General features: G+C 40.5%; 1 protein-coding gene across 15 annotated transcripts in view; it reads left to right on the top strand.

Annotated features, from left to right (window-relative positions):
* grip1 (glutamate receptor interacting protein 1) overlaps positions 1 to 26562 on the top strand; it is a 401866-nt gene that overhangs the window by 338117 nt on the left and 37187 nt on the right. For 14 of the 15 annotated variants that reach the window (XM_066667721.1, XM_066667724.1, XM_066667726.1 and 11 more), the window contains exons 10-14: positions 1031 to 1177; positions 4805 to 4954; positions 14386 to 14572; positions 18416 to 18561; positions 21711 to 21791. In XM_066667721.1, coding sequence (XP_066523818.1) covers positions 1031 to 1177; positions 4805 to 4954; positions 14386 to 14572; positions 18416 to 18561; positions 21711 to 21791 — 711 coding nt within the window. The remainder of the gene's footprint in view (positions 1 to 1030; positions 1178 to 4804; positions 4955 to 14385; positions 14573 to 18415; positions 18562 to 21710; positions 21792 to 26562) is intronic. The other variant, XM_066667725.1, reaches the window with a different exon arrangement.

The raw sequence follows: 26562 nt of genomic DNA, 5'->3' as shown, positions 1-26562 counted from the left end.
TGTTTGAAAAGCTCTTCAGGTTTGAGCTTTCTACAGTTTTGTGTAAGTCACTAGCCCCTATGTCGGTGTGGGACAAAAGTGGAAACATCTTTTTAACTTATCACAAAGATGTGTAGGTTATTTTAATAAAAATTATTGAAAACCAAAACGGGAAACTAAAAGAGCCTAATTCCCTCTAATACACATTTGCATCCAATCACACACACAGTCTTCATCTAACTCTATACCAAACCCAAACCCTAGCCCTAACATTAACATTCCTTCACCTTTAAAAGTTATGATCTACCTTAAAATGAAATTAATGTGAGAAATCCTCACAATGTGTGTGTAAGTTAACAGATATTGGTCCCCACAAAGTGAAGAATATCTAGACCACACACACACACACACACAGGCAACCAAGGTGAAATAGATTAAATTACCACACACTCTCTGGCAGCACTCTTGTTTGTCCAATAAAAAGTTTTCTCATGAAAAACCCATCTTCTGTGAGTCTTGGTCAAATTGTTTTGCTTCTGTGAAAAGGTTTACCTCAGTGGCTACTCAGGTCGTGCCCTAGCTGTGTTTGTTAGCGTTAGTTATATTGTTTTACAGTTATTACAGTTATTGTGGTCTCGTGTACAAGTGTAAAGATGTACATGGCGTCATAAATGCTGAGATAATTTGTGAATTTTACTATTCGAAAGGGGAACTTCAACTAAACATCGTTTTTTTTCATTGCATTTCATTGGAATGTCTGACACTGATATATCAGGATTCCTCTTTGAAAATAAGTATTCTCTTTGTATCTTGGTAAATGCATTCAAAGCATTGTCCTTGTAATATATTAGTGACAGATATTGCAAGATAATGCTGATATAAAACAATGATTTTACACGAAATTTTCCCTTTAAAAAAGGAATGTGAAATTTACAAATTTCCTAATGTCCCCTGTGTGTACTGTATGTTAGTTTTTGTACTGTGAGTGTATATACGCTGTTGTACTGTGCTGCTCGCTCACCTCCTCTCTCTCTCCTCTCCGTGTGGTCAGTCAAGGTGCAGAGGAGCAACCGACCGCTGCCCTGGGAGTCCGGCACCAACAACAACAGCAACTTCCTCCCTTACCAGCACTATAACACCTACCACCCTGACCAGTCCCGCAGCCAGGCCAAGCAGAAATCCTCTCCGAACAACCCTCGTAATGACCCTTCCCTTTCTCCTTAACCTTTCATCTCTCAGTCTCTCATCCTCTCTTCTTCCCCTTGAGCTTTGACCTTCTCCTTTGGCTGTTATATTTGAGTGTTGTAAGTTTCATTCTCAGATGTGTCTTGTTTTATCCTCTGCAAGACTTATCTGATGTTAAATTGCACTCAATTTAACATGGCTGCTTCAGCATTAGATATTATTTGACTTAAATGAAGAAGGCACTTATAGAATTATAGGGCTAGTGCTGATAGCAGATAATTGCTTGACTTGTGGCAGATACTGATTCCAGTAACTGATCATGTTGCTTTCACATTTTAAAACATGAGCAAGTTACTATCCATTAATGAAGAGTAATAGAAAGGTTCAAAACCTAAAGATTCATTTTAGATCCTACATTGCCACGACGGTTAGTGTAAATTTTAAATTTAGCAGACACTCTTGTTCAGAGCCTGTTATTATGGTTGGCAAGCATAGCATTAAGAGTGTTGCCCGTGGCTCTTAGAAAAAGCAGTGTAAAAGGGGTCAACCATCTAATTTATGTGTGTAGTGGTGATGTCCACTCTGCTGTAGTTTTCAGTGAGTATCCAATATATGAAGGAATCCTGGGCAGATTAATGTGTTGTTATTTTTGTGAAATAAATAGTAAAAGTACATTTTCAAAGAACAACTTCTATAAAAGCATATTATAAGATTATATGAACACTGTTTAAGTACTGACCGATTTAATTACGTTTTAGTATTGGGCAGTACAGTGCGGTGTTGGCAGTACAGTGCGGTCACAAATTGATTTGCTCGATGGTAATATGAATATATAACTAGAAAATCTCACCTGTTTTGTTTGGATTGTTTCTCTCCAATTATTCTGTAGCAGTGTGTATTAATAATATAACATATTGGCAATCAGTATGTACTTTGCACCTTAATTATTTTGTTATATTTTTTAATTATTTGTCACTGTACTCATACTATAGGGACAAATGTACTGGGGCACCTATCTGTTACCCCTACAGGAGCTTTTAAGGACATCCTATTCTAATTCCATAGGCATTAATATGAAGTTGGTCCCCCCTGTGTACCTACAACAGCTTCCACATTTCTGAGAAGGCTTTCTACAGGATTTTGGAGTATGTGTATACGTATTTTTGCATATGTATACATGTTTACATATTTCTGGCTCAGATCCTCCTTTCTAGTTCCCAAAGGTGTTTTGTGGTGTTGAGGTCAGGGTTCTATGCAGGTGAGTTAGGTTTTTCCACACCAAACTTCAAACAGGCCTTTATGGAGCTTGCTTTGTGAACTGGTATGCAGGCATTCTGGAACATAAACTGGCCTTTCCAAGTGTGATTTGTCACCCTATAGAACACACACTCCAGAATCCAGTGTGATCCGACATTTGCAATGTACTTTGTGATGTAAGGCTTGCATGCAGTTGCTCGGCCATGGAAACCCATGCCATGAAGCTCCCGGCACACAGACTTTGTGCTGATGTTAATGCCAGAGGAGGTTTGGAACTCTGCAGTTATTGAGTAGGCAGAGCATTGGTGATTTTTATGCACTGTGCGCCTCAGCACTCAGCTCTGTAACTTATGTGGTTTGCCACTTTATGGCCGAGTTGCTGTGGTTGCTAAATGCTTCCATTTTGCCATAATACTGCTCATGGTTGATTTAGGACTATCTAGGTGGAAAGAAATTACAGAAGCTAACTTGTTGCATTGATGGCATCGTATTATCTAACGAACCTCAGTTTTAGTGAGATCTTATATTGACCCATTTTTTACAAATATGTGTAAAGGCAGAATGCAAGATTAGACACTTGATTTTGTACACCTATGGCAATGGGACTGAATAAACCACCTGAATTTACTGATTAGGAGGTGCATCCCAATACATTTGTTTTTATAGTCTATGTCAAATTAGTATATGTCTGATTATGTGTCCTGTGTCTAGTGTAGATTTGTGTGCATTTGTGTTGTGTGTTTTTGCTTTTTTGTTGCTGAGGAGAAAGTAGAGCGGAACTAAACTCCTGGCCCTCTTATTGTCCCTGAAATGCACTGAGGCTACTAAATGTTTTCCCTCTCTCTCTCTCTCTCTCTCTGTCCGTATTGCTCGTCCTTTATCCTCTTTCTGTGTGCTGTTGCTGAGCTTTATTCCTCACCAGAGGCAAGCACATTGAGGCAAGGTGCGGAGCAGCGATACAATGTAAGACAAGCACATGGCGATTGAGATTCTCTCAGCCTTTATAGTGCCTTTTTGCTGTGTAATTTAGCAGTGTTCTCTAGAATAGAGCACTCTGCTGCAAACACAGGCAGGGCCTGTGCATAAAGCTACCTTGCCTGGCCTGGAGCTGTGAGAGCATGATCACACAGCCTCTGTACTGCTGTGATACTGGACTCCACATGGCCTGGCTTACTCTTTCCACTGAGGGGCTTGGATGCCTTTTATAGCCTTGCACAGTAGGGGCTTCTGGGACATGTTGTCAATGGTAATTGATAGCCTGGGCCCCTGCTCTAATAATGTCTCCTAATAGGCTAATAAGTTGGGATGATATGGGACTATCAAGATCATCTATTTTCATAGGAGCCATTTAGTCGCTCTTGACACTCCTCACCTCCCACACTGTCCCCCTCTCATTTGCTCTCTGAGATTCAGCGCTCCCTCACCTGAAACCCTGCCCCTGCGTGATTATAACCGGCTCATCGCTATAAATTTCAGCCGTCGTACCTGTATTGATCCTGCGTGTAGTTCTTTCTGCATTTCAAGGGCAATGTGTGCATGTTCTTAACCGCTCTTAAGTCTCATTTTGTCTCATTCCACCAGAGCTAAAAAAGGAGCTGTGACCACTGCACTGGCAAAACTGCTTTACGCATAATTTAAGCATAAATTACCTTAAGGCCATTGTCACTCATGCAGCTCTCTCTTTAAGGAGCTTGTCTTTGTCTTCTATTCAAAATTTCACCAAAATTTCCTTCCAGTATTTACCCTTAACCTCCACTGAGAAACAACAGGATTTAATCTTTAGAAGGTGCTTAATTCATTTGCCGGTGAATTTGGGTGAACTCACCCAGTACAGAATGCAGGTTGAGTGGTAGGCCTCATTAGCAAGCTGCTTAAACTCTGGCAGCTTTGCGCCGATTAGCGCTTGTATAGAAAAGAAGCATTGCAGTTTGTCTTCTAGTGCCAAGAGAGAGCAACTGCTACAAATGTTTCTAATCTGTTCCCTACATGCGGCAAATGCGCTGGCGAAGTGAAACATATATTTGGGGTAGCATCACCAAACCAGCTCTGGATTAGATGTGTTTTTTTTTTTTTTGTTTCAAATGTTTGGTCCGATCAGTATTAACTTTGATTTTTTTTCCCTTTGAGCATGGAACATGAGAGTCATGGTTCTGTAATGAGCACAGCTTTGAGGCTTGGTGGAGTATTTATGAATTTGGTTTTTGATATCAAGCTCATCGTTTGTGTGCGGTATCAAACGAGAGAGGGGAAAAGTGCATTTGATTTGCTCAGTTAATAAGAATGTTGTTAAATTAGCTCAGCACAGCGAGGCGAGTTATGTTATTTTTATGCTGCCTAAAACTGAAATGTCCTTATGTGAATGTTTTTGATTTCTCTTTCTCAGCTCTGGGTTCATCTTTCTCACCCACCTCTATGAGTGCCTACAGCCTGAGCTCGCTCAACATGAGCACACTGCCTCGCAACATGTATCCTACAAGCCCTCGTGGCACAATGATGAGACGCAAGCTCAAGAAGAAAGACTACAAAAGCTCCTGTAGGTTTCCTTCTGATTCTAGATCTTGCCTGTAGCTTATTAATTTAGCCCCACTTCTGAAGAAATGTCATTAGAATAACACTAAAAATAGCACTTATACAATACTGTAACTGCTTTAAATCCAGAATAGAGGCCAGTGACTCAGCACATTGCACTTCAGTGATTGTGAGCTACAGCTTAATGAATGTGAGGCTGTACAATTTTCACTTTGGCCCTTATGTGGTAGGTCATAGCTCTTGATCTCATGGTTGCCATAGCTCATGGCCCTCTGCCTACTTTCTCCTTCATCTATTTTTAAGACTTTTCAATTTTTCAGAATGGCTGAGGTAAACAAAAATGGCTATTTGCTATTGATTTCCTTTGGCCCCCTCTAATGTATCAAGGGCTGGGTGCTGGCATTAGCAGTAGACTTGCCACAAATGAGTTTCACCGTTGCTTTGGGGAGTTGTATTGTTGTTTTCCTGAGCTGCCATACACCATGTTAAACAAGACCTGGACTTGAACAAGCCAGTGTTTAATTAGAGACATGAAGGAACAAAATCCTTGAATACATCATGCAAAAGTCAGAAACTATCCTGTATTTTTAATATTTATATTTATATGTCTAAACTAACATTCAAACACATTTCTAAGGATACTTCCAAAAGAAGAGTGTAAAATTTATTAAGACTCAGAAATTCCAGACAACATCTAAAACTGAACATACTGAACATACAAGAATAAATAAACCATAAACCCTTTTTTAAAAAAATGTAAAGGAATATTTTTCTTTTTGCTTCCCAAAAGTTCAGTCTGAGTCTTAACATCATGATATATTTTATGAATGTTACATTCTATATACACTGAACTATCACTGGATTAGGAACACCTGCCTTGTATCTACACTCATTGTCCATTTTATCAGCTCCACTGACCAAACTGGAGCACTTTATAGTTCTGCAATTACAGACTGTATTCCACTTGTTCCTCTGCATACATTCTTATTCCCACCACCACAGAGCAGGTATTGTTTGGGTGATGGATCATTCTTAGAGCTGCACTGACACTGACATGGTGGTGATGCAGGTAGGGGTGCATCAGACACAGCAGGGCTGCTGTACGTCTTAATGCCCTCAGCGTCATTGCTGGACTGAGAATAGTCCACCAACCCAGAATATCCTGTGGGGCGGTGTCCAGTGTCCACTGATGAAGGACTGAAGGATGACCAACACAAACTGTGGACCAATGAGGTAGATGTGTCTAAGAGAGTAAACGCAGTCTTTAAAAAAACAACATTAATGTGTCTGATCCACTAATACCAGTGTGACACACACTAACACACTGCAGCGCTGAGAATGATCCACCACCCAAATCACAGCTGCTCTGTGGGGGCCCTGACCATTGAAGAACAGGATGAAATGGGGAAGAGAAATTATGCAGAGAAACAGATGGACTACAGTCTGTAATTGTAGAACTACAAAGTGCTCCTATATGGTCAGTGGAGCTGATAAAATGGAAAATGAGTGTTGATCCGAGGTAGGTGTTCCTAATCCAGTGATCATTCAGTGTATATAATAAATAGATTATAGAATAATATAAATGAGGATAGACAATTAAAGTTTACAACAAGGTGAGAGCTTGATGCACTTCCAGCTCATGATCCTCATCCACACAAGTACCAGTGGAGGCTGGAGGATAGTTTCTAGGTTGAGAATGTAAGTGATGAGAATGTTTCTGCCATTGCTGGGAGGTCACGAAATCTGAAAGCATGGTCAGACACTTGCGATTACACTCTGAGTTTTTATCAGCAAAGACCAACCTTTCACATTAGTTTCTGCTCCCTATCGTCGTCTGCCACAGTGACTGAAACTGAAGCAAACAGGCAGAAAACGGAATGAAATTTCACACCGAGAAGCACAGAAGAGGCTTGGAGATAGAGTCATATTGTATGTGGAGTTATGTTTGTTTGTGTACATTCATTGGACTGGGTATCATGAGAGAGACAGAGACAGCGGGAGAGGGAGTGAATAAAGTAGAGCACATTTAGTATTCTGCACTCAGCACTCATATCCCATGCTATAGAGCGAGGGGGGAAAATTACACCTCTGGCTAGCCCATAATTAGATCCTGTAAGATATTTCACATTGTTCAGGCGAGCAGCCTTCACGGCACAACTCTGCCACCTCTGCAGTAGATAATTACCACAGCTTCACCATCATATCTGACACTGGCTTCTCTTATCGCCAGAGCCCACGGGCCAATAAACAAATGCTGGGAGGAGAGCAAGAAAACGAATCACCGGCACTAATTGCTGCCCCTGCTGGACGAGGCACGCTGTCATTTGTTTACATTTTACCTCTCTTTTCCTTCATTAAGGCCAGCTGTGGGTCATGTCTCTGAGGGCTTCTGGGTGGTGGTTAAAGATGCCAGTGTTGTGGCATGTGGGGGGACATGAGGTTTGCTGTGATTGAGCGGTAATTTGAGTGGTAATTTGAGCCTGGCGCTGGAGGGACCAGCCTCCTGCAGCTCTCTGAGCACCTCATTAATTGTTGCGTTCACACAGGGCTTGAAGTGAAGCTGCTTATGTCAGCGTCTGAAATGGATCTTCAGGACTGGAACGAAATATGTGTTAGCTCAGCCGTAATGAATTCATCCTGTAGAACTTACTGAAATAATCCTTCTTTTAGACATGCAGTTTATGCAGTGATGTCTTGTCTGTTCAGGTATAAAAACTGAAGCATAGGTATGATATTGAGACAGGCCAGACTGGTACCGCAAAACACACAAACTCTCTCAAACCTTCTTGCACACAATCACAGATGTGAATCATTGCAGACCTCAATAAACTAGACCACATATGCAGTACAGTACTAAAGTCCTAGACACTTAAGATTATTATTATTATTTAAAATAATTCATCTTCTCAATCAGTGTGATGCTTGTGTAAAATTATATATAATTGCATTCCATTCATCTTTTCAACATATTCTGTAAGCGCTTATCCAGTCCAGGTTCGCAGATCGGGTCCAGAGCCTACCCGGAATCACTAGGCACAAGGCGGGAACACACCCTGAAGGAACGCCATTACTCGAGGGGGTGACACATACTCACACATTCACTTACACACTCACACCTAGGGATTCTTTTTGGGAAACCGGAGCACCCAGAGGAAACCCACGCGGACACTTAATAAGAAGAGACATAGATAAGAGTACAGTTCAAAATCATTCGTAAGAACTACAATCAGTGCCTTAAACCCAGTGATCAGCTGTCTGAGCAATCAAGTCTGTGCAATCAGAAGAAATCAATCACAGATTAGGTCAGAGCGTATTAAATGGTATTAAATAGTAGGGAAGCAGTGGTGAACTCCATAATAAAAGCATTAATGTCCTTAAGACCTTCTCACTGCCTAGCAAACCTGTACTGCGTGTGTGTATACCCTGTCTTTTTTTTTTTTTATGAAAGTGTAGATACAAGTTTGACTGGACAGGTCATTCAAACAACCAGAACCCAGTGGTCAGGCTTTCAGTTACTGAAGATTACAGTGAAGGCTGGAAGCAGACAAAACTAATAGCGCTCCATTACTAACTGTTACAGTCATTGACTGCAACAAAAACAAAGCCTGTAACAATTTGTCGCAATGTTCCTGGAACTCTCGGGGCTCTATAGGTATTTTCAAACTTTTGTTGAACCAATGTTAACTGGGTGTAAAATACACTAAAAACGATCACTGTATTAGGAACACCTACCTTGTATCTACATTCATTGTCTGTTTTATCAGCTCCACTGACAACATACTTTGCAGTTCTACAATTAAATATTATAGTCCACCTGTTTTTCTGCATACTTTCTTATCTCTTTTTCACCCTGCTCTTCAACGTTCAGGAGCACCACACAGGTATAACTTGGGTAATGGATCATTCTCAGTGCTGAAGTGACACTGACGTGGCGGTGGTGTGTTAGTGCGTGTTGCGCTGCTTCCAGTAGATCAGACACAGCAGTGCTGTTCAAGGTTTTGAACCCTGTGTCAACTCGCTGTCCATTCTGTTATACACACCTCATTGGTCCACCTTGTAGATGTAAAATCAGAGATGTTAGCTGTGTGTTTGTGTTGATTGCCATCTAGTTCTTCATCAGTGGACACAGCACGCTGTTGGCTGTTTTTTGTGGATAATAAACTGTTGTCAGTCCAGCAGTGAGGGCTTTAATAACTCTAGCAGCACTGCATTGTCTGATTCACTCATACCAGCACAACCCACGCAAAAAAATAATGATCCATCACCTGAATTATACCTGCATGGGGGTCCTGACCACTGTAAAACTGGATGAAATGGGAATAAGAAAGTATACAGAGAAACAGGTGGACTACAATCTGTAATTTTAGAGCTACAAAGTGTGGTCAGTGGAGCTAATAAAATGGACAGCGAATGTTGATAAAGGTTGGTGTTCTTTGACATCTTTCAGTGTATATGCTAATGTGTAAATGTAATCTTGCCAAAGCTAATTCAGACACAAACAAGTGAAACTGCTTCACTGCTTTTTTTTTTCTTATACAATATGAAGTACAGAGCTTAGACAATGAAATTGTTATTGTATTTTATATCAATTATAGCCCAGAAAAATTTTAGAGCAATAATTTGGTAAAGAATGTGGGAAAAGGCGTGTGCAATTGTTGGAATAGTCTTTACTATTGTAGTGAGGAGCACTTCCTACAAGTAATTCTGAAATTCATTCATTCAAGTAAAGCCAAGTTCATCAGGGATCACTTTCCTCCCACAAAAACAATTATTGATGCAGAGGAATAGCTGTTAATCCAAGTGACTCATTCGAAAACAATAACTGTAAATGAACGATTCCCTTTTCTTACATTTTGTAGTGTGTCCAATCCTGGCTAGGACTCCGATGCCCATTAATCCTTTTGTCTGCTGTAATTAGGAGCGTGAGTGCGGCTAACGATTGAATAATGCCAACCTCTTCTGAAGACATTGTCTTATTCTCTCTCTCTCTCTCTCTCTTGCTCTCTCTCTCACTGTAGAGGCCTATAATCAGTCTTAAATTACAGCCTTTTGTGGATGACATTTTAACCAAGTTTTGGTTCAAAATTCAGAACATTATGCTTCGTGGTTTTCTCAAAACCCATGACACTGAGGTCAGGCATGGTGCACTTTGTTAGTCATCCTGAGCTCAGATATTCCATCCAGATAGAAGCTGCAACCATGGCAACTACCACATAAACACAAGCTGCCAGTGGTAGCCACTGATAATGGGGGATGCAAGGCAGGGAGATGGAGAAAGGATAGAAAAAAGAGAATGCAGAGCAGCAGAGTCATCGTTTTTGAGCGTCGCTTGATTGACGCTCCCTTGTTAAATGGGTTATGGAGACGCTTTGTTAAATGTCTCTCTAGAGGACATATTGTCGCCAGCTCACAAAGATTGAATAAAGCTTGCTGACACTTTTATTATGCCCACGAATCCTTCCAAACTAAGGAGATACAATGTGCCAATATGCAGCAAAGTCACCGGTCATGGAGCCCTGGCGCTTCGGGAGCCTACGCCAGCCAGTCTCTATACAATGGGAGACAATAAAGAAGGTCACTCTGTGCTGCTTCATACACAGTGTGTAGAGCAGAGGCTTGAGAGGAGAGGGAAAAAAAAAGCTCTCCACATAAATAAACATACACGGATACTGTATCCCTCTGGAGCTTTTGCCTAAAACCAGCACTATAATTTTCCTCCGCATTCAGTTTGTGTCTCTTTTGGGTCCTGCCGTCATGCTAATTCAACAGAATTCTCCTCTCCTTGTGTCTCTGCGGTCCAGCTCAGACATATCCGTGCTAAATGTAGCATGACGAAGGTAGGGGCACATCTCCTCCCTGGGAAACATTAACATAATGTAATTGTTAGGTAATGCTCAGAGTCCTCTGTGCAATTTCCATAAGGTGTCATTTGAAGCATTAATACGTTCTGCCGAAGCCAAATCCAATTAAATCCAAACTGCGTTTAACAGCCGTGTTGGTTCCGAAGGTCTCCGACACTCTCTGATAGGCATGGACTGGGCTCTGGGTCATTCCCCTCACTTCAAAGCGGTTGACTCCCTCTTGTACCCGTTTAATCCTCTTTTAGATGGGAGTTCTTGTTTTCATGCTTTCAGAGGAACTTGAGGGTCCGTGCTCTGCTTTTACTGCAGACGAGACACTTCCAAACTCCTACACATGTTCTACAGCCTGTAACTGACTCATGGCTCCGGCTGAGGAGAGCGTCAGTGCCGGGGGGAGGGGGAGAAAAGGAAGGGAAAATAAAACACTTCATTGAAACTCTGCATTCGACGACCCCTTCAGGTGTTCAGACTCGTGTTCTTTTTTTTCTGATCTGTCAGAGCTTTTGAAGTGTTCTGCAAATGGAAGGCTGCATTCAAGCTAATCCTCTCCTCCAAGTGAATGGGCTTTGTAGGAAAAGTCTTGTAAAACCAATTCAGGCCGCCACATGGCCATTCATGATGGCCTGATTGAGTCGAAAACAATCAATGGCATTCTGTTCTCTTTTTGTATCACTGTCAACTGGCTCAGAGGTCTTGGACAGTCCCAGATCCGCTGGCATTGTTAGGCCACTGTAAATCCCAGCATTGTCGAAACCATTACAGCATTCATGTCATGTACCAAGACAAGTCCTCTCTTTTCCTTTATCACTCGTCCTGTTCTTCTAATAGCCTAGGAGAGGTCCACGCATTTCTAAACAATAAATGTGTCTGGCATGGTAAATCCAGCCGCTGTGAGCCGGAGCCATCAATCCATGCGAGAAAGGCTCCCAGCAGAGTCATCCTGGGTGTATAACAGGATCTTAAAGAGCCCAGCGCCCTCAGCTGGGTGCAGGTCGATAGCCTACGCCCGGGTTTTTCTCCACACTGGGTATGTTAGCCTCACAGTGGTCAGTTGAAATTGCTCCCACAGTGAGTAAGTTCTTGATAATATAACAGAATGAATTGCAATTGCTAATACCTGTAGTGAATGCTGAGATTTTTCATTGTTTACTCCCTCTCCAAAAGGCTTTTCTGGAAATCCAGAAATGCTTACAAAAGGAGTTAATATTTGTTGTATTACACCTGAAACAATAAAAGTAGGATTTACCATGATAGGATTGGTTTAATCAGTTAATGGAACACTAGGTTGTGATTTTACCTTAAAAATAATAATTATATAAAACCTCAAAATAATTGTGATTCTTCACTGACCTGTAATAGGGAGATGTTACTCTGGGCTCAGCATTGCAGAAAATGCCCTGTGTAACTTTTGGAGGGTAGGAAACCACCCCATCCCCTCTGTCCCCCACTTACCCTTGATTTCAGGACAGTGCTGTAAAAATAAATTACACTCTGCAACTGTAGTGAGATGTAGTGAGATTTTAGTTTTTGTCAAATTGGAATTTAAACCTTATTTACACTGGTAGGATTGACTCGAACAGCAATTATTAAAAAAAAACTGAAGACTTGAGGCTTATTCACACCAAGTCCAGTTTTTACAGACAGAATAAACAAGTCAGGTTACAAAACTTATGCTTTATCAATTTTTCCACCTACAGCCTGTTCTGTACTCTGCTTTGTATGGATGTGTTAAAATCAGGCTGACCAATTAGTCCTCCGTTGTCATGGTTGTAGACCAAAAAAATGGGCACCGAGACAGTGCCAGAACAGCTCGTCTTTGTAGCAGAACACAAGATCTTATAGAACAACATGCCAGCTGTAAATATGCAGAGGTTAAAGAAAATATAATCCTTTATAATGAGAGGAGCAACACACAGAAGCAGAGCCTCAAACTGCCCAACTGACCTATGGAAGTACCTTCAGAACAATATCTTATACAGCTTTGGATCATGAATGAGGTGCTGAACACCATGAGTGTTTGTCTTTTCTGTAAAACAGGGTGAACCCAGTGTTGTGTGGGTCATTTAGTTGTAGTGCTTAAAAGTTAAGTGATAGCTTTATCATTGTTGCTGCAACTCAAGGAATCAATTTCTTCTTCCTCTACCCAGTGTGTACCCAGCAAGGCTGGCATTAAATGTAGGCAGGGGTGGGCTCAGCCTACCCAAAAATGACCTCAAAAATGAATAACAACTTCTGATATGGTGGGTAGTCTTACAGCCCAAAGTTGCACATTGTCAAAGGCTAAGGCTTCTATTTATGATGATTGGTAGATGACTCAAAGGAGTCGTCCACCAGCCAATCAGAGAAACACTATGAACTTGACTGATATTTTTGCCTGCACCTGCAGTCATCGTAGACACTGTTAGCTTTAACCTGATTCTAAAATGAATTGTGATGCTCATGCGTATGAGGAGAAGAACTGATTTTAATTTAAATGTAAGATATTAGTGGAACCTCTGAGGAACAAGTTACTGTGGATGAGCTGCTATTGTAGAAACAATAATGTGTTTGAATGAGCACATTAATTTTTTCATTCTGCTTTTTTTTCTGTCCAAAAATATCAGACTTTGTGTGAATTGACCTTTAATCATATTAAGCTGCAGATTAACTGGTGAGTGAAAACATGTCCAGCAACCATCGCATTCAATCTCCAAACACAATAATACTGTATACCTTCCAAATATTTCTGCTATCAAATGTTATTTAGAGACTGGGGGTGTGTGCTTTTCATCACAGAACTTGGAGATAGCGCCACACCACACTCCCTGTGATTCTCCTCACCTAATCTATAGGAGATTCCCAAAAGGCTCTTGTGCTATGACAGGATTCTGAGGATAATAGAGCAATCTATCAAAAGGCTGTGTCTTATCACGAAGCTTTGGTAAGCTGGCCTGTGCACAGAGACATGAGGAGAGAGGGCATGATCCAATTTAGGATGAGCAAGGTTCTATTCCTCTGGGACCTTTAGCATTAGATGTATCAACTAGTGAGATTGAAGCTTTTACTCTGGAAGCAGTAGTGTTAAAATGTATTTCTGTTTTCTGTTTATTTGTCACTGTCAGAATATATATAACAAATTACACAATCATCTACACAGTTTCATTCATTATTTAGTGTGTCCTCTTTTCAAGAGATTTGTTTTTAGGTTTTCAGAGAGATTTGTTGTTCCAGTTGTTCCAGTTGGAAGCTGGTTGCATTTATTAATAATGTAATTTTGACACTCCATTTTCTTTTGCTTCCATTTGCTTCAATTCCTTTGAATTTCACTCCTAATAAGCATCCAAATGTCCAATCAGGAATAAGATCCGCAGTGTTTTTTTTTGTTTTGTTTTTTTTAAAAGAATTTGAACATACGAATGACTGGAAATTAAGCAAAAGGTGGTTTTTGATTTTCTATATTAATAAATGGTGTCCCCTGGACCCCCAGGCCTTTGTTTTGATGGCAAATATTACATGTATTAAGAAAGGACAGGAATCCATTTTCAGAAGTGTACCCATGGTAACACTGATCTTTTTGCTGTCTCCTTCCGTCTAGTGTCTCTGGCATCCAGCACTGTGGGCCTAGCTGGTCAGGTGGTGCACACAGAGACCACTGAGGTTACCCTGGTCAGCGACTCCATAATGGGATTCGGAATCCAGCTCCAGGGAGGGGTCTTTGCCACGGAAACCCTGACCTCTCCACCGCTGATCGCTTACATGGACCCCGACAGCCCAGCCGAGAGGTGAGGACCCAGAACGTTTCCTGTCTTCATTTCACCTGATTTGTTTTTCCCACATTTCGTTCTACCTGATTAAAACCCTTGCTTCCATAGTGAGGACGTTTTTCCTAATCTTGGTGGCATCTGAAACGTGTAATTGCTTGCTCTATCTTTGACTTGTAATCTGCCCTGGGGGAGGTTAGCATTTCATTTTTAATCTGAAATCTCATTGCTCTTATCTCCAATCCTGATCACATTACCCCCCCCCCCCCCCCCCCCCCCACACACACACCCACACACCCCCGACCAAAAAAGAAAAAACCCCAAAAAAACCTGCCAAGTGCTTATTGCATCAGCTGCTTATCTCCCTGTTCTTGGCTTTTTTTTTCCGCAGCGTCAACTTGCTGCACAGCTATCTAACAACATCATGTAATGTAACTATTCGGCTTGATGTATTACAGCCTGGATGTGATAAGCGAAGCTCCAGTCAGAATGTGGGTTGATTGAATGCTCTGCTACATGAGAGGCTAAAGCACTTAGCTTTAATTGCCAGAGCGAGCCTGCCTCAGCTGGCGTCCAAATGAACTTACACGTGTAGCAGCTGACAGGATTTACGCCCAAACCTCGGAGTAATTACCAGACCCCAGCGACAGCTTTAGCATTAGCTGGTGTAATTGTAATTGTATTGATGAAATGGACCTTTTAATAATAAGGGATCAAGGCAGGGCAATTATTTACCATGACAGACATGCAGAAATATAATGCTCCTGAGCAGAGTGAAATATTCTGTATTCGATTTGCATTAATACTTGTAAAAGCATCAGATTATGGGAACTGGTGGGCCTTATGCTGTCAGAGACTATTCAGTTTTCACAGTAGAAGGAAGTTAAGAGATCATTAAAGGGTTCTGCCCAGCTACACCACAAAGGTCATAGCGATCCAGTTGAGTACACTATTCTGGCTGGCTTGCATAATCTATTCAATAAAAACCTCCTATATCTCAAAAGCTATAACTATATAGGAGAAAGAAAAGTAAGTTCTTAGCATACATTAAAGGTAACATGGATGAGTCTCTGGAACAGTATGTCTGAATAGGAAATGAGACTGTAGCGTGTATGTAGCTGAAATTTCTGTCTGTACGTTTTTATTCACTATTTGAATTACCAGTAAAATGTATTTGTAAGTACATTTATGCTTTTAGTGCTCTCTTGAATTTCTAGTCCGTTCAACCTTAAGAAATACATCTGAAACTGCACAATTAGTCAGTGTTACCCACCTATTGAGCAGGAAAAAAGCAGCATCCTCCACATTTTTAATGCTTTTCAACATTCTGAGGTATCTCCTTCTTCCAAACTCCTCCAGATGCTGTTTCTCGTGGCCCAGTCGGCGACACAGAGAGACCTCAATTTCTTTCCTCATTTACAGAGCCAGGGATGCATACAAACACCCAAACTTTTTCCAACATGCATATAAATTGGAAAGCTGGCAAATTGAGAGGAACATCTTTGGAAATTAATAAAAAGTGTTCTTTGATTAAAATTGCAAACACTGTCTTCAATAAACACACCTGCAACAAACAAGTATTTGTTTGTTACTTGTCCATTCATCAGGAAGTTCACAAAGCTGGTGGTTTCATATGAGGTCAAGTGATGTAATGGTGCACGTTGTCAGTAACGTTGATTATGGTATAAAGCTGACATGTTCACTCAGAAACACACTATAATGTTCCAGTGGTACATGCGGCCGCTCTGACAGATTTTATTCTATAGGGAACTTTGAAGGCGATAAAGTGTCCGCTATGTTCTTGCAGCATAAAACAAGAAATTGTTTGTTGCACAGCTGGAACTTTGAATGATGGTGGTGCGGTGGTAGAGTACAGTGAGAGAGAAGCTGTGCTGAGCCCTGAGGGCCTTCTAAGCCTTCAGAGAATACTTAATAGTTTTTGTGAAGTGAAAGAAATATGTCTGACATTTACAGCTATTTTTTCTTTAAACTAATCATAATGATGTTGAATTTCAACTCTCCACATACTGTACCTTAACTTTATTGTAAAGCTTTGTTTGAAAGAAAAGATTTCAGTAATTGTAATCCTCAATAACTAAATATTGTGACAATATTGTGGCTTTTTTTTCTCTGTGGAAGTTTGTCTTGGTAGGGTCATTAAAAAAAAAAACCTTCAAGTGACCTTTGCAGGCAAAAATAAGGGGACAATTTAATATCAAATTTAGGGGCAATCTAAAATAACAAACCAAGGACCAGTCCAAAGTCAAGCCAAATACACAGTAAAAACAAAGCAAACAGTTCCAAAGGGCAAATCCAAAACAGACATAAAAATAAATAGGCAAAAAGCTTGAACACAAAAACACTATAAACAAGTGAAACACTTTGTATACACATCTAGTACAATACTGGACAACAATCCACACTAACACTAACTCTGTTGAAACTGAAACTGTGTGCTATTCACTATATAATGCACTATTTTGGGGTTCCGCCATGTTGTAGTAGTGGATAGTTTTCAGTGTACTCAAACAATCCCACAATGCACCACTAAAAGTACTGTACAACCCATGTATACTTGTGGATAGCAGATACCCATAAAAATAATAAATAAATATGAGGTAGTGTCCGAAATCATTAACTACACTCCTGAATTCATCCTGTTATAGTACACTATAATGTAGGTAATAGTGAATAGGGAGCGGTTGATACAGGGTAAGCCTTTATACTCTCTATAATGAGCAGGAAATTAGAATCAAATATGTTTAGTACTCAGGTGACTTGAAGTGTTGAAGAGGTTCATCAAGGATCAGTCCTTGGGCCCCTCCTTGTCATTGTATACACCCGCTTGGACTACTGCAACTCTCTTCTGTTTGACATCAGCTCTTCCTTTGTCCACAGACTTCATATGTTTGAGAACTCCACTGCCCACATTCTCACTTGAACTTGCTCTCACCAACACATCATGCCTGTTCTCCAATATCTTCTCTGGCTTCCCATAAAATACCAGATTAAATTCAAAATTCTTCTTCTCGCTTACACAAAGCTCTTAATAACCTTGCACCTTAATACCGCTCTGATCTTCTCCATCCTTACCATCCCATTTGCACTCTCAGGTCATCCTCAGCCAGGCTGCTTACTGTCCCTCCCTCCAACCCCACAGCTATGCTGATCGTGCATGTTCTAGATTTGCTCCGTAGCTCTGGAACTCTCTTCCCCCTCTGGTCCAACATTTTAAAACTCTCTGTATTTTCAAATCAAACCTCAAAAAATCTATTCTCCCTTGCTTATAATGTCCCTCAAACGTAATCTATGTATGCTTGTTACTTGTGTACTATCTATGTTCTGCATACTCTGCTTTGGTATGTCTATCAAAATTTTCTGTGTATTGACTATTGTAAGTGTCTTTTGAGTTATTTTGTGTGCTCAGTGGTTGTGTGACTTTGCAGAGGGTTCTGGGAATTGCAGTTCTCAAGTGAGGCAAACCGAGGTAGAGTGAGAGAAGGCTAATACCTGTTGGCGGCAGTTGGTGGATTAAGCTTCAGATGCCCTTGTTTAATCTTGAGGAGTAAAAGTGTTCTTATGAAATGCTCTTATTTCCCCAAATGCCTAATGATTCAGTTTATATATAAATTGCTGATTAATAGACTATTTTAAAAAATGGGTAAACAATGCAAGTTGCAAGGTTTTCTTTTGGATATGGCAAATTACACCGGCACACACATGGAAGCAGTGGGTCTGAGCTGACTCCTGCTTACCTCCCCTCACACCCTGTGAAGACTGTACAGCTGGAAAGTTTCAGATTCTCAGTTTCTGCACGGGATTGTTGGGTAATGAGTTGACTTTCTGGCAATGGTCTGTGTGCAGGTGCGGCATCTTGCAGATCGGTGACCGGATCCTGTCCATCAATGGAATCCCCACAGAGGACAGCACACTGGAGGAGACCAACCAGCTACTGCGGGACTCCACCATCACCAACAAAGTCACGCTGGAGATTGAGTTTGACGTAGCAGGTGGGGACCCCCGGGCTAAAGAAAAGCCAGACAGCGCCACTCAGTAAAAGCAGACTTTCAGATTGAAGAGTAAATGTCAAAGATTTGTAATGAACATGGTTGAGTTTTAAATAATATTTGTTCTGAAATTAGGGACATTAATATGGAGTTCGAACTCCATTTGCTGCACCCTCTATTCTCCTAGAAAATCTGTTTATACATGACAGTGGAACACTGAAGTGAAGAACTGTGTGAGTGTTAGTGAGCTCAGGACTAATGCTGGATGATGATTAGTTCTGCTCCATTCCCCAGTTCTGCAGCCCATTGCTGGGGGGCTTTAAACCCCACTACCTGACACTTGAAATCGGGCAGGGTGGCTTTAGACTCAAGTAAACCATTTGAACACTACATGATATTTTTACCTTTAAATTACAGCTTCAAAATAACTGAAATGCTTCACTGATGTGTAATATTGAGAATAGAGCTTCTGTCTTACAACCCTGGGCTCAGCAATGCAGAAACTGCACTATGTAAATTTTGGGAGAGGGGTAGGAAATCACCACCCTTCCTCCAAATTGATGTGAGGACAGTGCTGAAAAAGTGAATTACACTCTGCAGCAGAATGTGTGCCCAGGACCAACAATACCAAATATTACCTAATGTTTCTTTAACTCCAAATTACTCAAAGCATTCGCCGGATGTTTGTACAAGATTACACCCTTCCTCACATGATTAGATATAATGTGGTGGGTATTTGTGGGTATTTGCTGAGGATGGTCTTGTTAATTAATTGATTATTCAGATAAAAGTTTGGATAAAGTTATTTGATTATCCCCCTCCCCATTGAAATCAGTACAGTGCTGTAAAAATGAATAAAACTAGGGGACCCCAGAAGACATTTCCTTTGAAACACGAATGTAGGTTCTAGTGAGAAAAAGATATAATGTATCAAACAGACTTCCTTCATTAATAATCCAGATCCAATCAGGTTTAAGATGGACTCTGTTTGCTCTCTTGTACAGCATTAGATTATTCTCACCACGAACTGTTTTCTGTCAGGCTTCTGCTATGGAGGTCCACTTGTGATTTCCAACATTTATCAGAAGGTGAAAAATGGTGATGAAATCCTGCTGACAGTCCAACAGTGTATGGCCTAAGCCCGTTAAAGGCTGCAGTCCATCCATCTGGCAATGCTATACTCATGGTGGCCATCTCTTAAAAAAAAATAAAAAAATCTTTCCAATTCCAAGAGAGCAAGCCGTCTGCCACCTGTTTGACGTCTACAGATGATCAGCGCGAGCCTATCAGCAGGCTGCGAATTGAAAGCCACGGTTGCTGGCCAACTCTGCCTCTGAAAATACAAGCTTTGGGCTGTGCGATTGTGTGTCGGTGGAGGTCTGAAAGAACTCCATGGCTTATTCTTTTTTCCCCCCTTTCCCCACTCCCTTGCTGAGCTTTGGCTGTGTGATCAAAGCCTGAACCCTGCCAAAGGCCCGCTGTCCTGTAGCTACCATAGTAATTAGCTCTATGTTAACATTGGCTTCGTTTTGCACATGGCATGTATTTGTTTGATTAGCAGTTCAAACATAGCTTTTAGATTCTGATTTAGATTTTGTGTAACAGGCAGCAACATCTAGAGAAATAAACCTCACTATAATTAATTACTTATGTGCTTTCCGTGACAAGACCAGCTTTTAGCTGTCAGCTGCTTATATCCTGCTGTCGCAGAGCATATGCGAATCATGCTCCGAAGCAATTTTAGTCTCGACAATTGACTGACAATTTCACGTCAGACAAAAAAATCATTTGTTCCCTCACAATAATGTTGTCTTTTCGTAGAGGTAACCAGGGAGGGAAATAATTTCACAGTGCCGTAGCTGGAAGTCTGCTCCTCATAACTCCGAGGCTGGTTCTGCAGAGTGCGCATGTGTGTGTGCTCCTGAGGGAGGAATGAGCTTGCCTGAATTATTGAGTGATCATTTTAAGAGCAGCAGCCTTTATGTGTAATTGCTGGCCATCAGAGGGCAGTAGATTTTCCTGCTCCACCACTTTGACACTTCTGCCGTCGGCTTAGGGTCTCTGTAGCTGTCTGCTCAGACAAAGAGAGAAAAAACAGTGCATCTTGTTATTGCCATCTCTTCTCACTCCCCGACTCAGTAGAACTCACAGTGCATTTCTTTATTCACTTTTACATTATTTTAGTTTAGAGTTTGAGTTCAGGAGAGGCTGATTAAAGAGCTGATTAGTTAGATGAAATGTGTTAGGAGAGGGCTACTTCAGCACTGGTATTGGGAATTACTGGTGTGATAAATAGCTGAAGGTTATTGAGTGGGCTTATGAGAGTGATGTAAGTTCAGATCCAATCTAATAATTACAGTTTAAGGTTCAGGGTTTTCTCATAATATTGTATTCTAAGTGAGATTTTAGATCATATTTAGAACATATTAGTAGTGCTGTCAAAATGACACGTTTACGCATGTTAAAACAAAAGGGAATTAAACATGTTAACTTTTTTTAGTGCTAATTAATTATTTACCATATTTAGCCACAACTTCATTGCACATAACACAGTGTCATTACTGTTGAGTTCAGAAGGGAGATTACATCTTATTTCTGATGAAATATGTATTAAATGTCATAACTCTCCCTCTTACATTTCCTCCACCACCTCCACCACTCTCTTGCTCACATAGAGCTCCAGTTACGTCTCCTTTTTTGTGCCACGAGCTGCCTTGTAGCGTCACTTTTCTCAATTAAAGCTTCTGTGTCTGATGCTAAAGCTCTCGCTGAAACTCAGCAAAAGAAGAGTTTCCAAATGTAAAATCATCAAAACTACACTGAGATGTTATTATAAAGTAAAAAAGAACACTCTCCTCTCGCCACTTTGTAATACATATCACACTACACGTTTATCTCCCTCACAAATATACAAGGAAGTACCAACAATGTTTAACTTTATTTTTGTAGATTACATTTATAATAAATAGACATTACAAATATAAGTCCATTGTGCTGATCTTACAGATTATCTTATTTTGACAGAAATATGTTTAAATTTAATTTAATCTAACATTATTAATATAATTGTTGTTGTTGTTATTGTTGTTGTATGTTTGTTTTGAGATTAAGTTGACTTCACCCTTTTACAATTTTTTTTTTTTCTCGTTCAGAATCTGTGATCCCGAGCAGTGGCACCTTCCATGTGAAGCTTCCAAAGAAGCCAGGCGTGGAGCTGGGCATCACCATCAGCTGTGAGTGTTGTGTTCTCTCAGCCCACGCACACATCAATACACTGGTCATTATCACTGACCTGCATTGAGCGTGTCCGGCCCCCAGCACGTCGATTCCATCGTTTTTTATAAACGCCCAAACACTCTCACTCAGTTCCAGAAATGTGCAATTGTGCCTCTCAGCAAAGGTCCTGTTTAACAGTTAATGGTTGTGTAAAGGAGGCCAACATAGACATTAGTAGGAGTGGAATTAGTAGGAGTAAAATTGCTGTAATCTTGTTTAAAAATAGGGCCTTCTCTACTTTGAACTTGACTGCGATTGCTGCATAAGCAGAACCACTGTATCACTGAAGCGTAGTGATAATGACAATGTCAACTATTCACATCCAACTCTCCAATGACGCACCGTCGGCTCATAGATTAGTCAATTGCCCTGGCTTATGCTAGGCGGTCAGAGATAAAGAGAGAGGCGATACAGCGCAACACATAGGCTCTTGTAGTACTCTGCCTCTTCTGACTTTTCCACAGCCCCTTTGAGGTTTTAATTGATTTTAATTGCTGCTTTGCACATTTGCCGTCCTCGGTGCCTGCAGATGAAAAAAAGCAGTGGAGGGCATTGCTGTGAGCAGGCGGTACGAAACAAAGCATTTGTCTCTGACAATTGCAGCAGCGCTCTACAATATTGGGTTCTCTCCAGCTCCTCCATCTCACTATTCCTCTCCATCCATTCACATATTTCAACATGCCAGAGTCAGAACTGACTCAGTGAAATGGACTCCTACTGTAATGCTCACTTCATTAATGAACTACACAATCCATGATTCGGTTCTCTAGTAATAGACACAGATGGTGCTAGGGAATGAAATAACTGATAGGTCGATATTACATTCTAAATTTACATGAATAGGTTTGCTCCCAAACCAGGCAGTTCTATTCATTCATTCATTCATTCATTTGTTATGTAATATTTTTGTGTTGTTTTAACAAAATGGAACCATCCAGATTTCCCTGTTTCAAATTCATAATCACATATACTGAGTTGCCAATTTATTAAGTACACAGTTGCAACAACAATGGGCATTTTATCAGGTGCACCTATCATACTGGTACATTTTGAAGGTGTTTAATGAATTACAGTAGCCCATCTGTTGGTGCATAATTTATCACCCCACCCCTTTTCGTACCTCATCCCTAAATTTAAAAGAGACTACCATGGCTACCACTGTCCAGATATTAATGTATTTAATACAGGGTGTGGATATTATTAGGAATCTAAGCACTGAGTTCTTGGAACCCAATTATAGTAGATTTTTTTTTGCCATAAAACAAATCACCCAGAATAAACCATAAGGTCTAGGGACTTGAAACTTGGTCAACTGGCAGTATTCCCTCCTGCTACTCAGGCACAGAGCAATCAATGGAAGACTACACCAATGGAAAGTGTGTTTTCCATATCTGCTACTATCTGTAAGTCTTGATTAATATTATTATTTTAGGCAGTTTTTATATTTGTTTCATTTGACAAAAATTATGCTTCATTTCAGATCTGCTCATTTTACTTTGCCCTGGCATCTGTCTCAAAATTACTGGAAGAAAAATCATTGCTGCTGCTGTTATCATTATCTCTGTAACTACATCTGCAGATGCTTATTGTTACCATTCATGTGTCCAGAAGGCAGACACAGGTACTTACAGAGATATTATTACTAAAATCAATAGTAATAATAGTAAATAATAGCAGCATTGTTTCTTACAGCATTTTGAGATGGTCTTTTACTCTCGAGGGCACATGGGAGCAAACATGGAGAGTTTGTGTGAGCTTAATCTTTGTCTAATAAAGTAATTGTAATTATACACAGGATAAGATGTAAAATATCCTATGTCAGTCCATTAGAGTATCATATAAGGCACAGGGCACTGCCTTCCTACAAAGCCTACAAAGTTGTTGTGGCCGTTTATGGTCCATTCAGCAACCAGCTACACAACCAGCCCATTTTCTACATCCATATTAAAAACACCCATTACACCACAGTGGTGACCAGGTAGGCATCTCCCATCGTCAGTGTTTTGCTGAATTAAGCCCAGGACCCCTCCGGAGGGCTCAGTTATTTGATCTAGTGTTCCAGACCCACTCCCTCCGACACTCACTTTCCCTGTCTCAAGCCCTGTCATACTCACATATGTAGATCCAGGTTGGCCTGCCTGGTGACGAAGGCCATTTAAGCCCCACTGGCACCGTTAATGCATGCTCTGTGCCACCATTTCCATGCGCACTGTATCCACTAACATAAAGATGCAGTTCAGTTAAGTTCTGGGTGTATTGTATTATGATCTCTATTTTGGAAAATATTGGAATACACGAACTAAGTTATGACAAAGATTTGAAATGTAAAATCCTATTAATATTGTTTTTAGTACATACAAGGAATCTGCTTGCAGCTCTGAGCAAGTTCTACCACCGCAGTACTTTTCCTGCTAGGTAAAAGAAATGTGATATTTATGATTAAAAGATCTGTTACAAAGGTAACTTCTGGTACCAAACATTTTCAAATACAGCGGCCAGTAAATGTTTTTGAGCAAAGACCCTGTGCCTGATTGAGAAGGTGCCCCAGCAGTATAGGGTATATTACATTTGAGTTTCATAGCGGTTTCTGAATAATTCATAGTGGTTACTGAATAAGAAGTCTCACACTTACTGAGTGAATAAGAATACTGCAGTTTAAGGGATTTAGCACAGTGCTATCTGTGATCTCTCTGTATTCTCCTATCCTCCTACTGCAGGATGATCCAGATTCAGCAGCAGATGATTTTTGTACTCATTTGCGTGCCTCTGTTTCTCCTCTATGGCATAAGCACTGGCTGCTGACTCCCTATGGCTGGTGAAACGGAGCCCTCATTTGTAGCCATAGATACCGACTGATTCCTTGCGCTCTCTGGAGAATGCCCTCTGTCTTCTCTTCCCCATTCTTATCGTTTGTTTACCATCATTCTGACTTTCCAGAAGGTCGTTAGAGCCAGCATCGCCTCCTAACACGATTGGTTTTGCTTCTGTGGCTGTGGCCCTGTGAGCTGAGCGCTCATGGACTCTGCCAGCTGCTTCATCACCAGTGCTCCAGCATCGTCGAGCCAAGATGATTCATTGCCTCAGCCCACTGCAGACTTGTCATATTCATTGTCTTCAGGGCTGAAACAATGTTTTCTTCTCCTCTCTGACAATGAAAGTTTTTTGATGTGGCCTAGGTGAGCTCCCGTGCCACTCCCTGCAATACAACTTGCTGCCCCTAGAGTTTTTGCTGCTTGTTTCTTTATTATAAACAAAGCTTTCTGCTGCCCATGCTATGTGCTTTTATAAAGTGAGACTTTTAAGAAGCAAAGGTAAAGAGTTAAACCTATGTACTTAAATTAATGAAATAAGCCAAGCAGCACTGAGGAAACTAAGCAAACAGAAGTGTTTCCAACTTTGTGAAGTTTGTGGCTTTAAAAGTTTAAGCCCTCTTTAATGAACAGCCTGTGCTTTGGCTGCAATTTGCCGTAATATCTCAACAGCAGCTTCTACAGTGCAAAATGCTGTGCTTTCCAATCTTCTGTCTTAATCCAGTCTCTCAGGCCCACATCACCCTCTTAGACGTTAGGAATTCCATTAAGATTCCGCTAAGATCTCTAGCACTTTTTGTGCTGAAACAGGGAGGGAGGACCTTTTTGGAACAAGATGCTTCAGAAGAGTTTAAAGGAGCATTGTGGCTCTTAAAATTGTGTGAGAAGTGACTGTTTTACAAAGTACACAGCATCGTATAGAAGACATTCCTCAACACTTGATGGAGCTTGGTTAATTGAGTCTGGAATTTTGATTAATGTATCAGGTTTTCACACAACATTCTAATTGTTTTGCTGTGCCATTTTAAATACCATTTAGAACGGTTGGCAATAGCTTAATCTTCAAAACTCCTTCTGGCTCAACTTTATATTAAAGAGGACGTCTATGATTGTGAGGAAACGTTGTTCACTCAGGTTTGTTTACGCTATGAAGCTCTGCGTCTTTTAAGATGAAATGCTATGTTTGGGGGAAAAAACTGTTGTTTGTATGTGTCTGGAGGAGATTTTTGTTGAATGTTTGAATTACCACCTAAACTCATTTGTAATTGAGTTGTTTAGTTTTGTAGCACTTTCCATCTGTGTTTAGTTTCATGCAGTTATCCCTCTCACAAATTTAGAGTCAGTTCCACATTGAGTAATCCAAAACTGCAAAAATGTCTCAATATAGAGCAATATCCTTATCTCAGTTTGTGCTTTTCAACTTTTGGAGTACTCTTCATTGGTTAAAAAAAACAGATACTTTTTACTGCCGTGAGCAGAGAGAGAGAAAACTTAGCATACTGCACCAAGACACTAGGTATTTTAACTCATTTACTCACAGTCTGGCTTTGTAAACACATTAGATCAGTTTCAATTACACAAAAAGTATTTTGCTTAACAGTTAAAAAGAATAAGAGGAAGAGAGATCCAAAGTTTGAGAGCAGAGACACTTTAAGGTCTACCACCCAGAGTAGAAAGTCTAAAAGAAGGAACATAAAGAAGTCCCCAAGACAACGGGAAGGACGTGTAGGAGCCACATAGTCCGAGATGTTTAAGAAAAGCATAAATTGTGTATATATATATGGTTAAAGTGTACCTGCAAAATTACATATAATAAAGGACATAAAATAAAATGGGACATTATTTCTGCACAAAAACGGTATTACGTAAACATATTACACAAACATTTAATAAAATGCATAAACAATGTATCAACATC

Source organism: Hoplias malabaricus, chromosome 4 (genome assembly GCF_029633855.1).
Source record: "Hoplias malabaricus isolate fHopMal1 chromosome 4, fHopMal1.hap1, whole genome shotgun sequence".
Taxonomy (NCBI): Eukaryota; Metazoa; Chordata; class Actinopteri; order Characiformes; family Erythrinidae; genus Hoplias; species Hoplias malabaricus.
The sequence above is the reverse complement of the archived record's forward strand: the minus strand, read 5'-3'. Positions and strand labels throughout refer to the sequence as shown.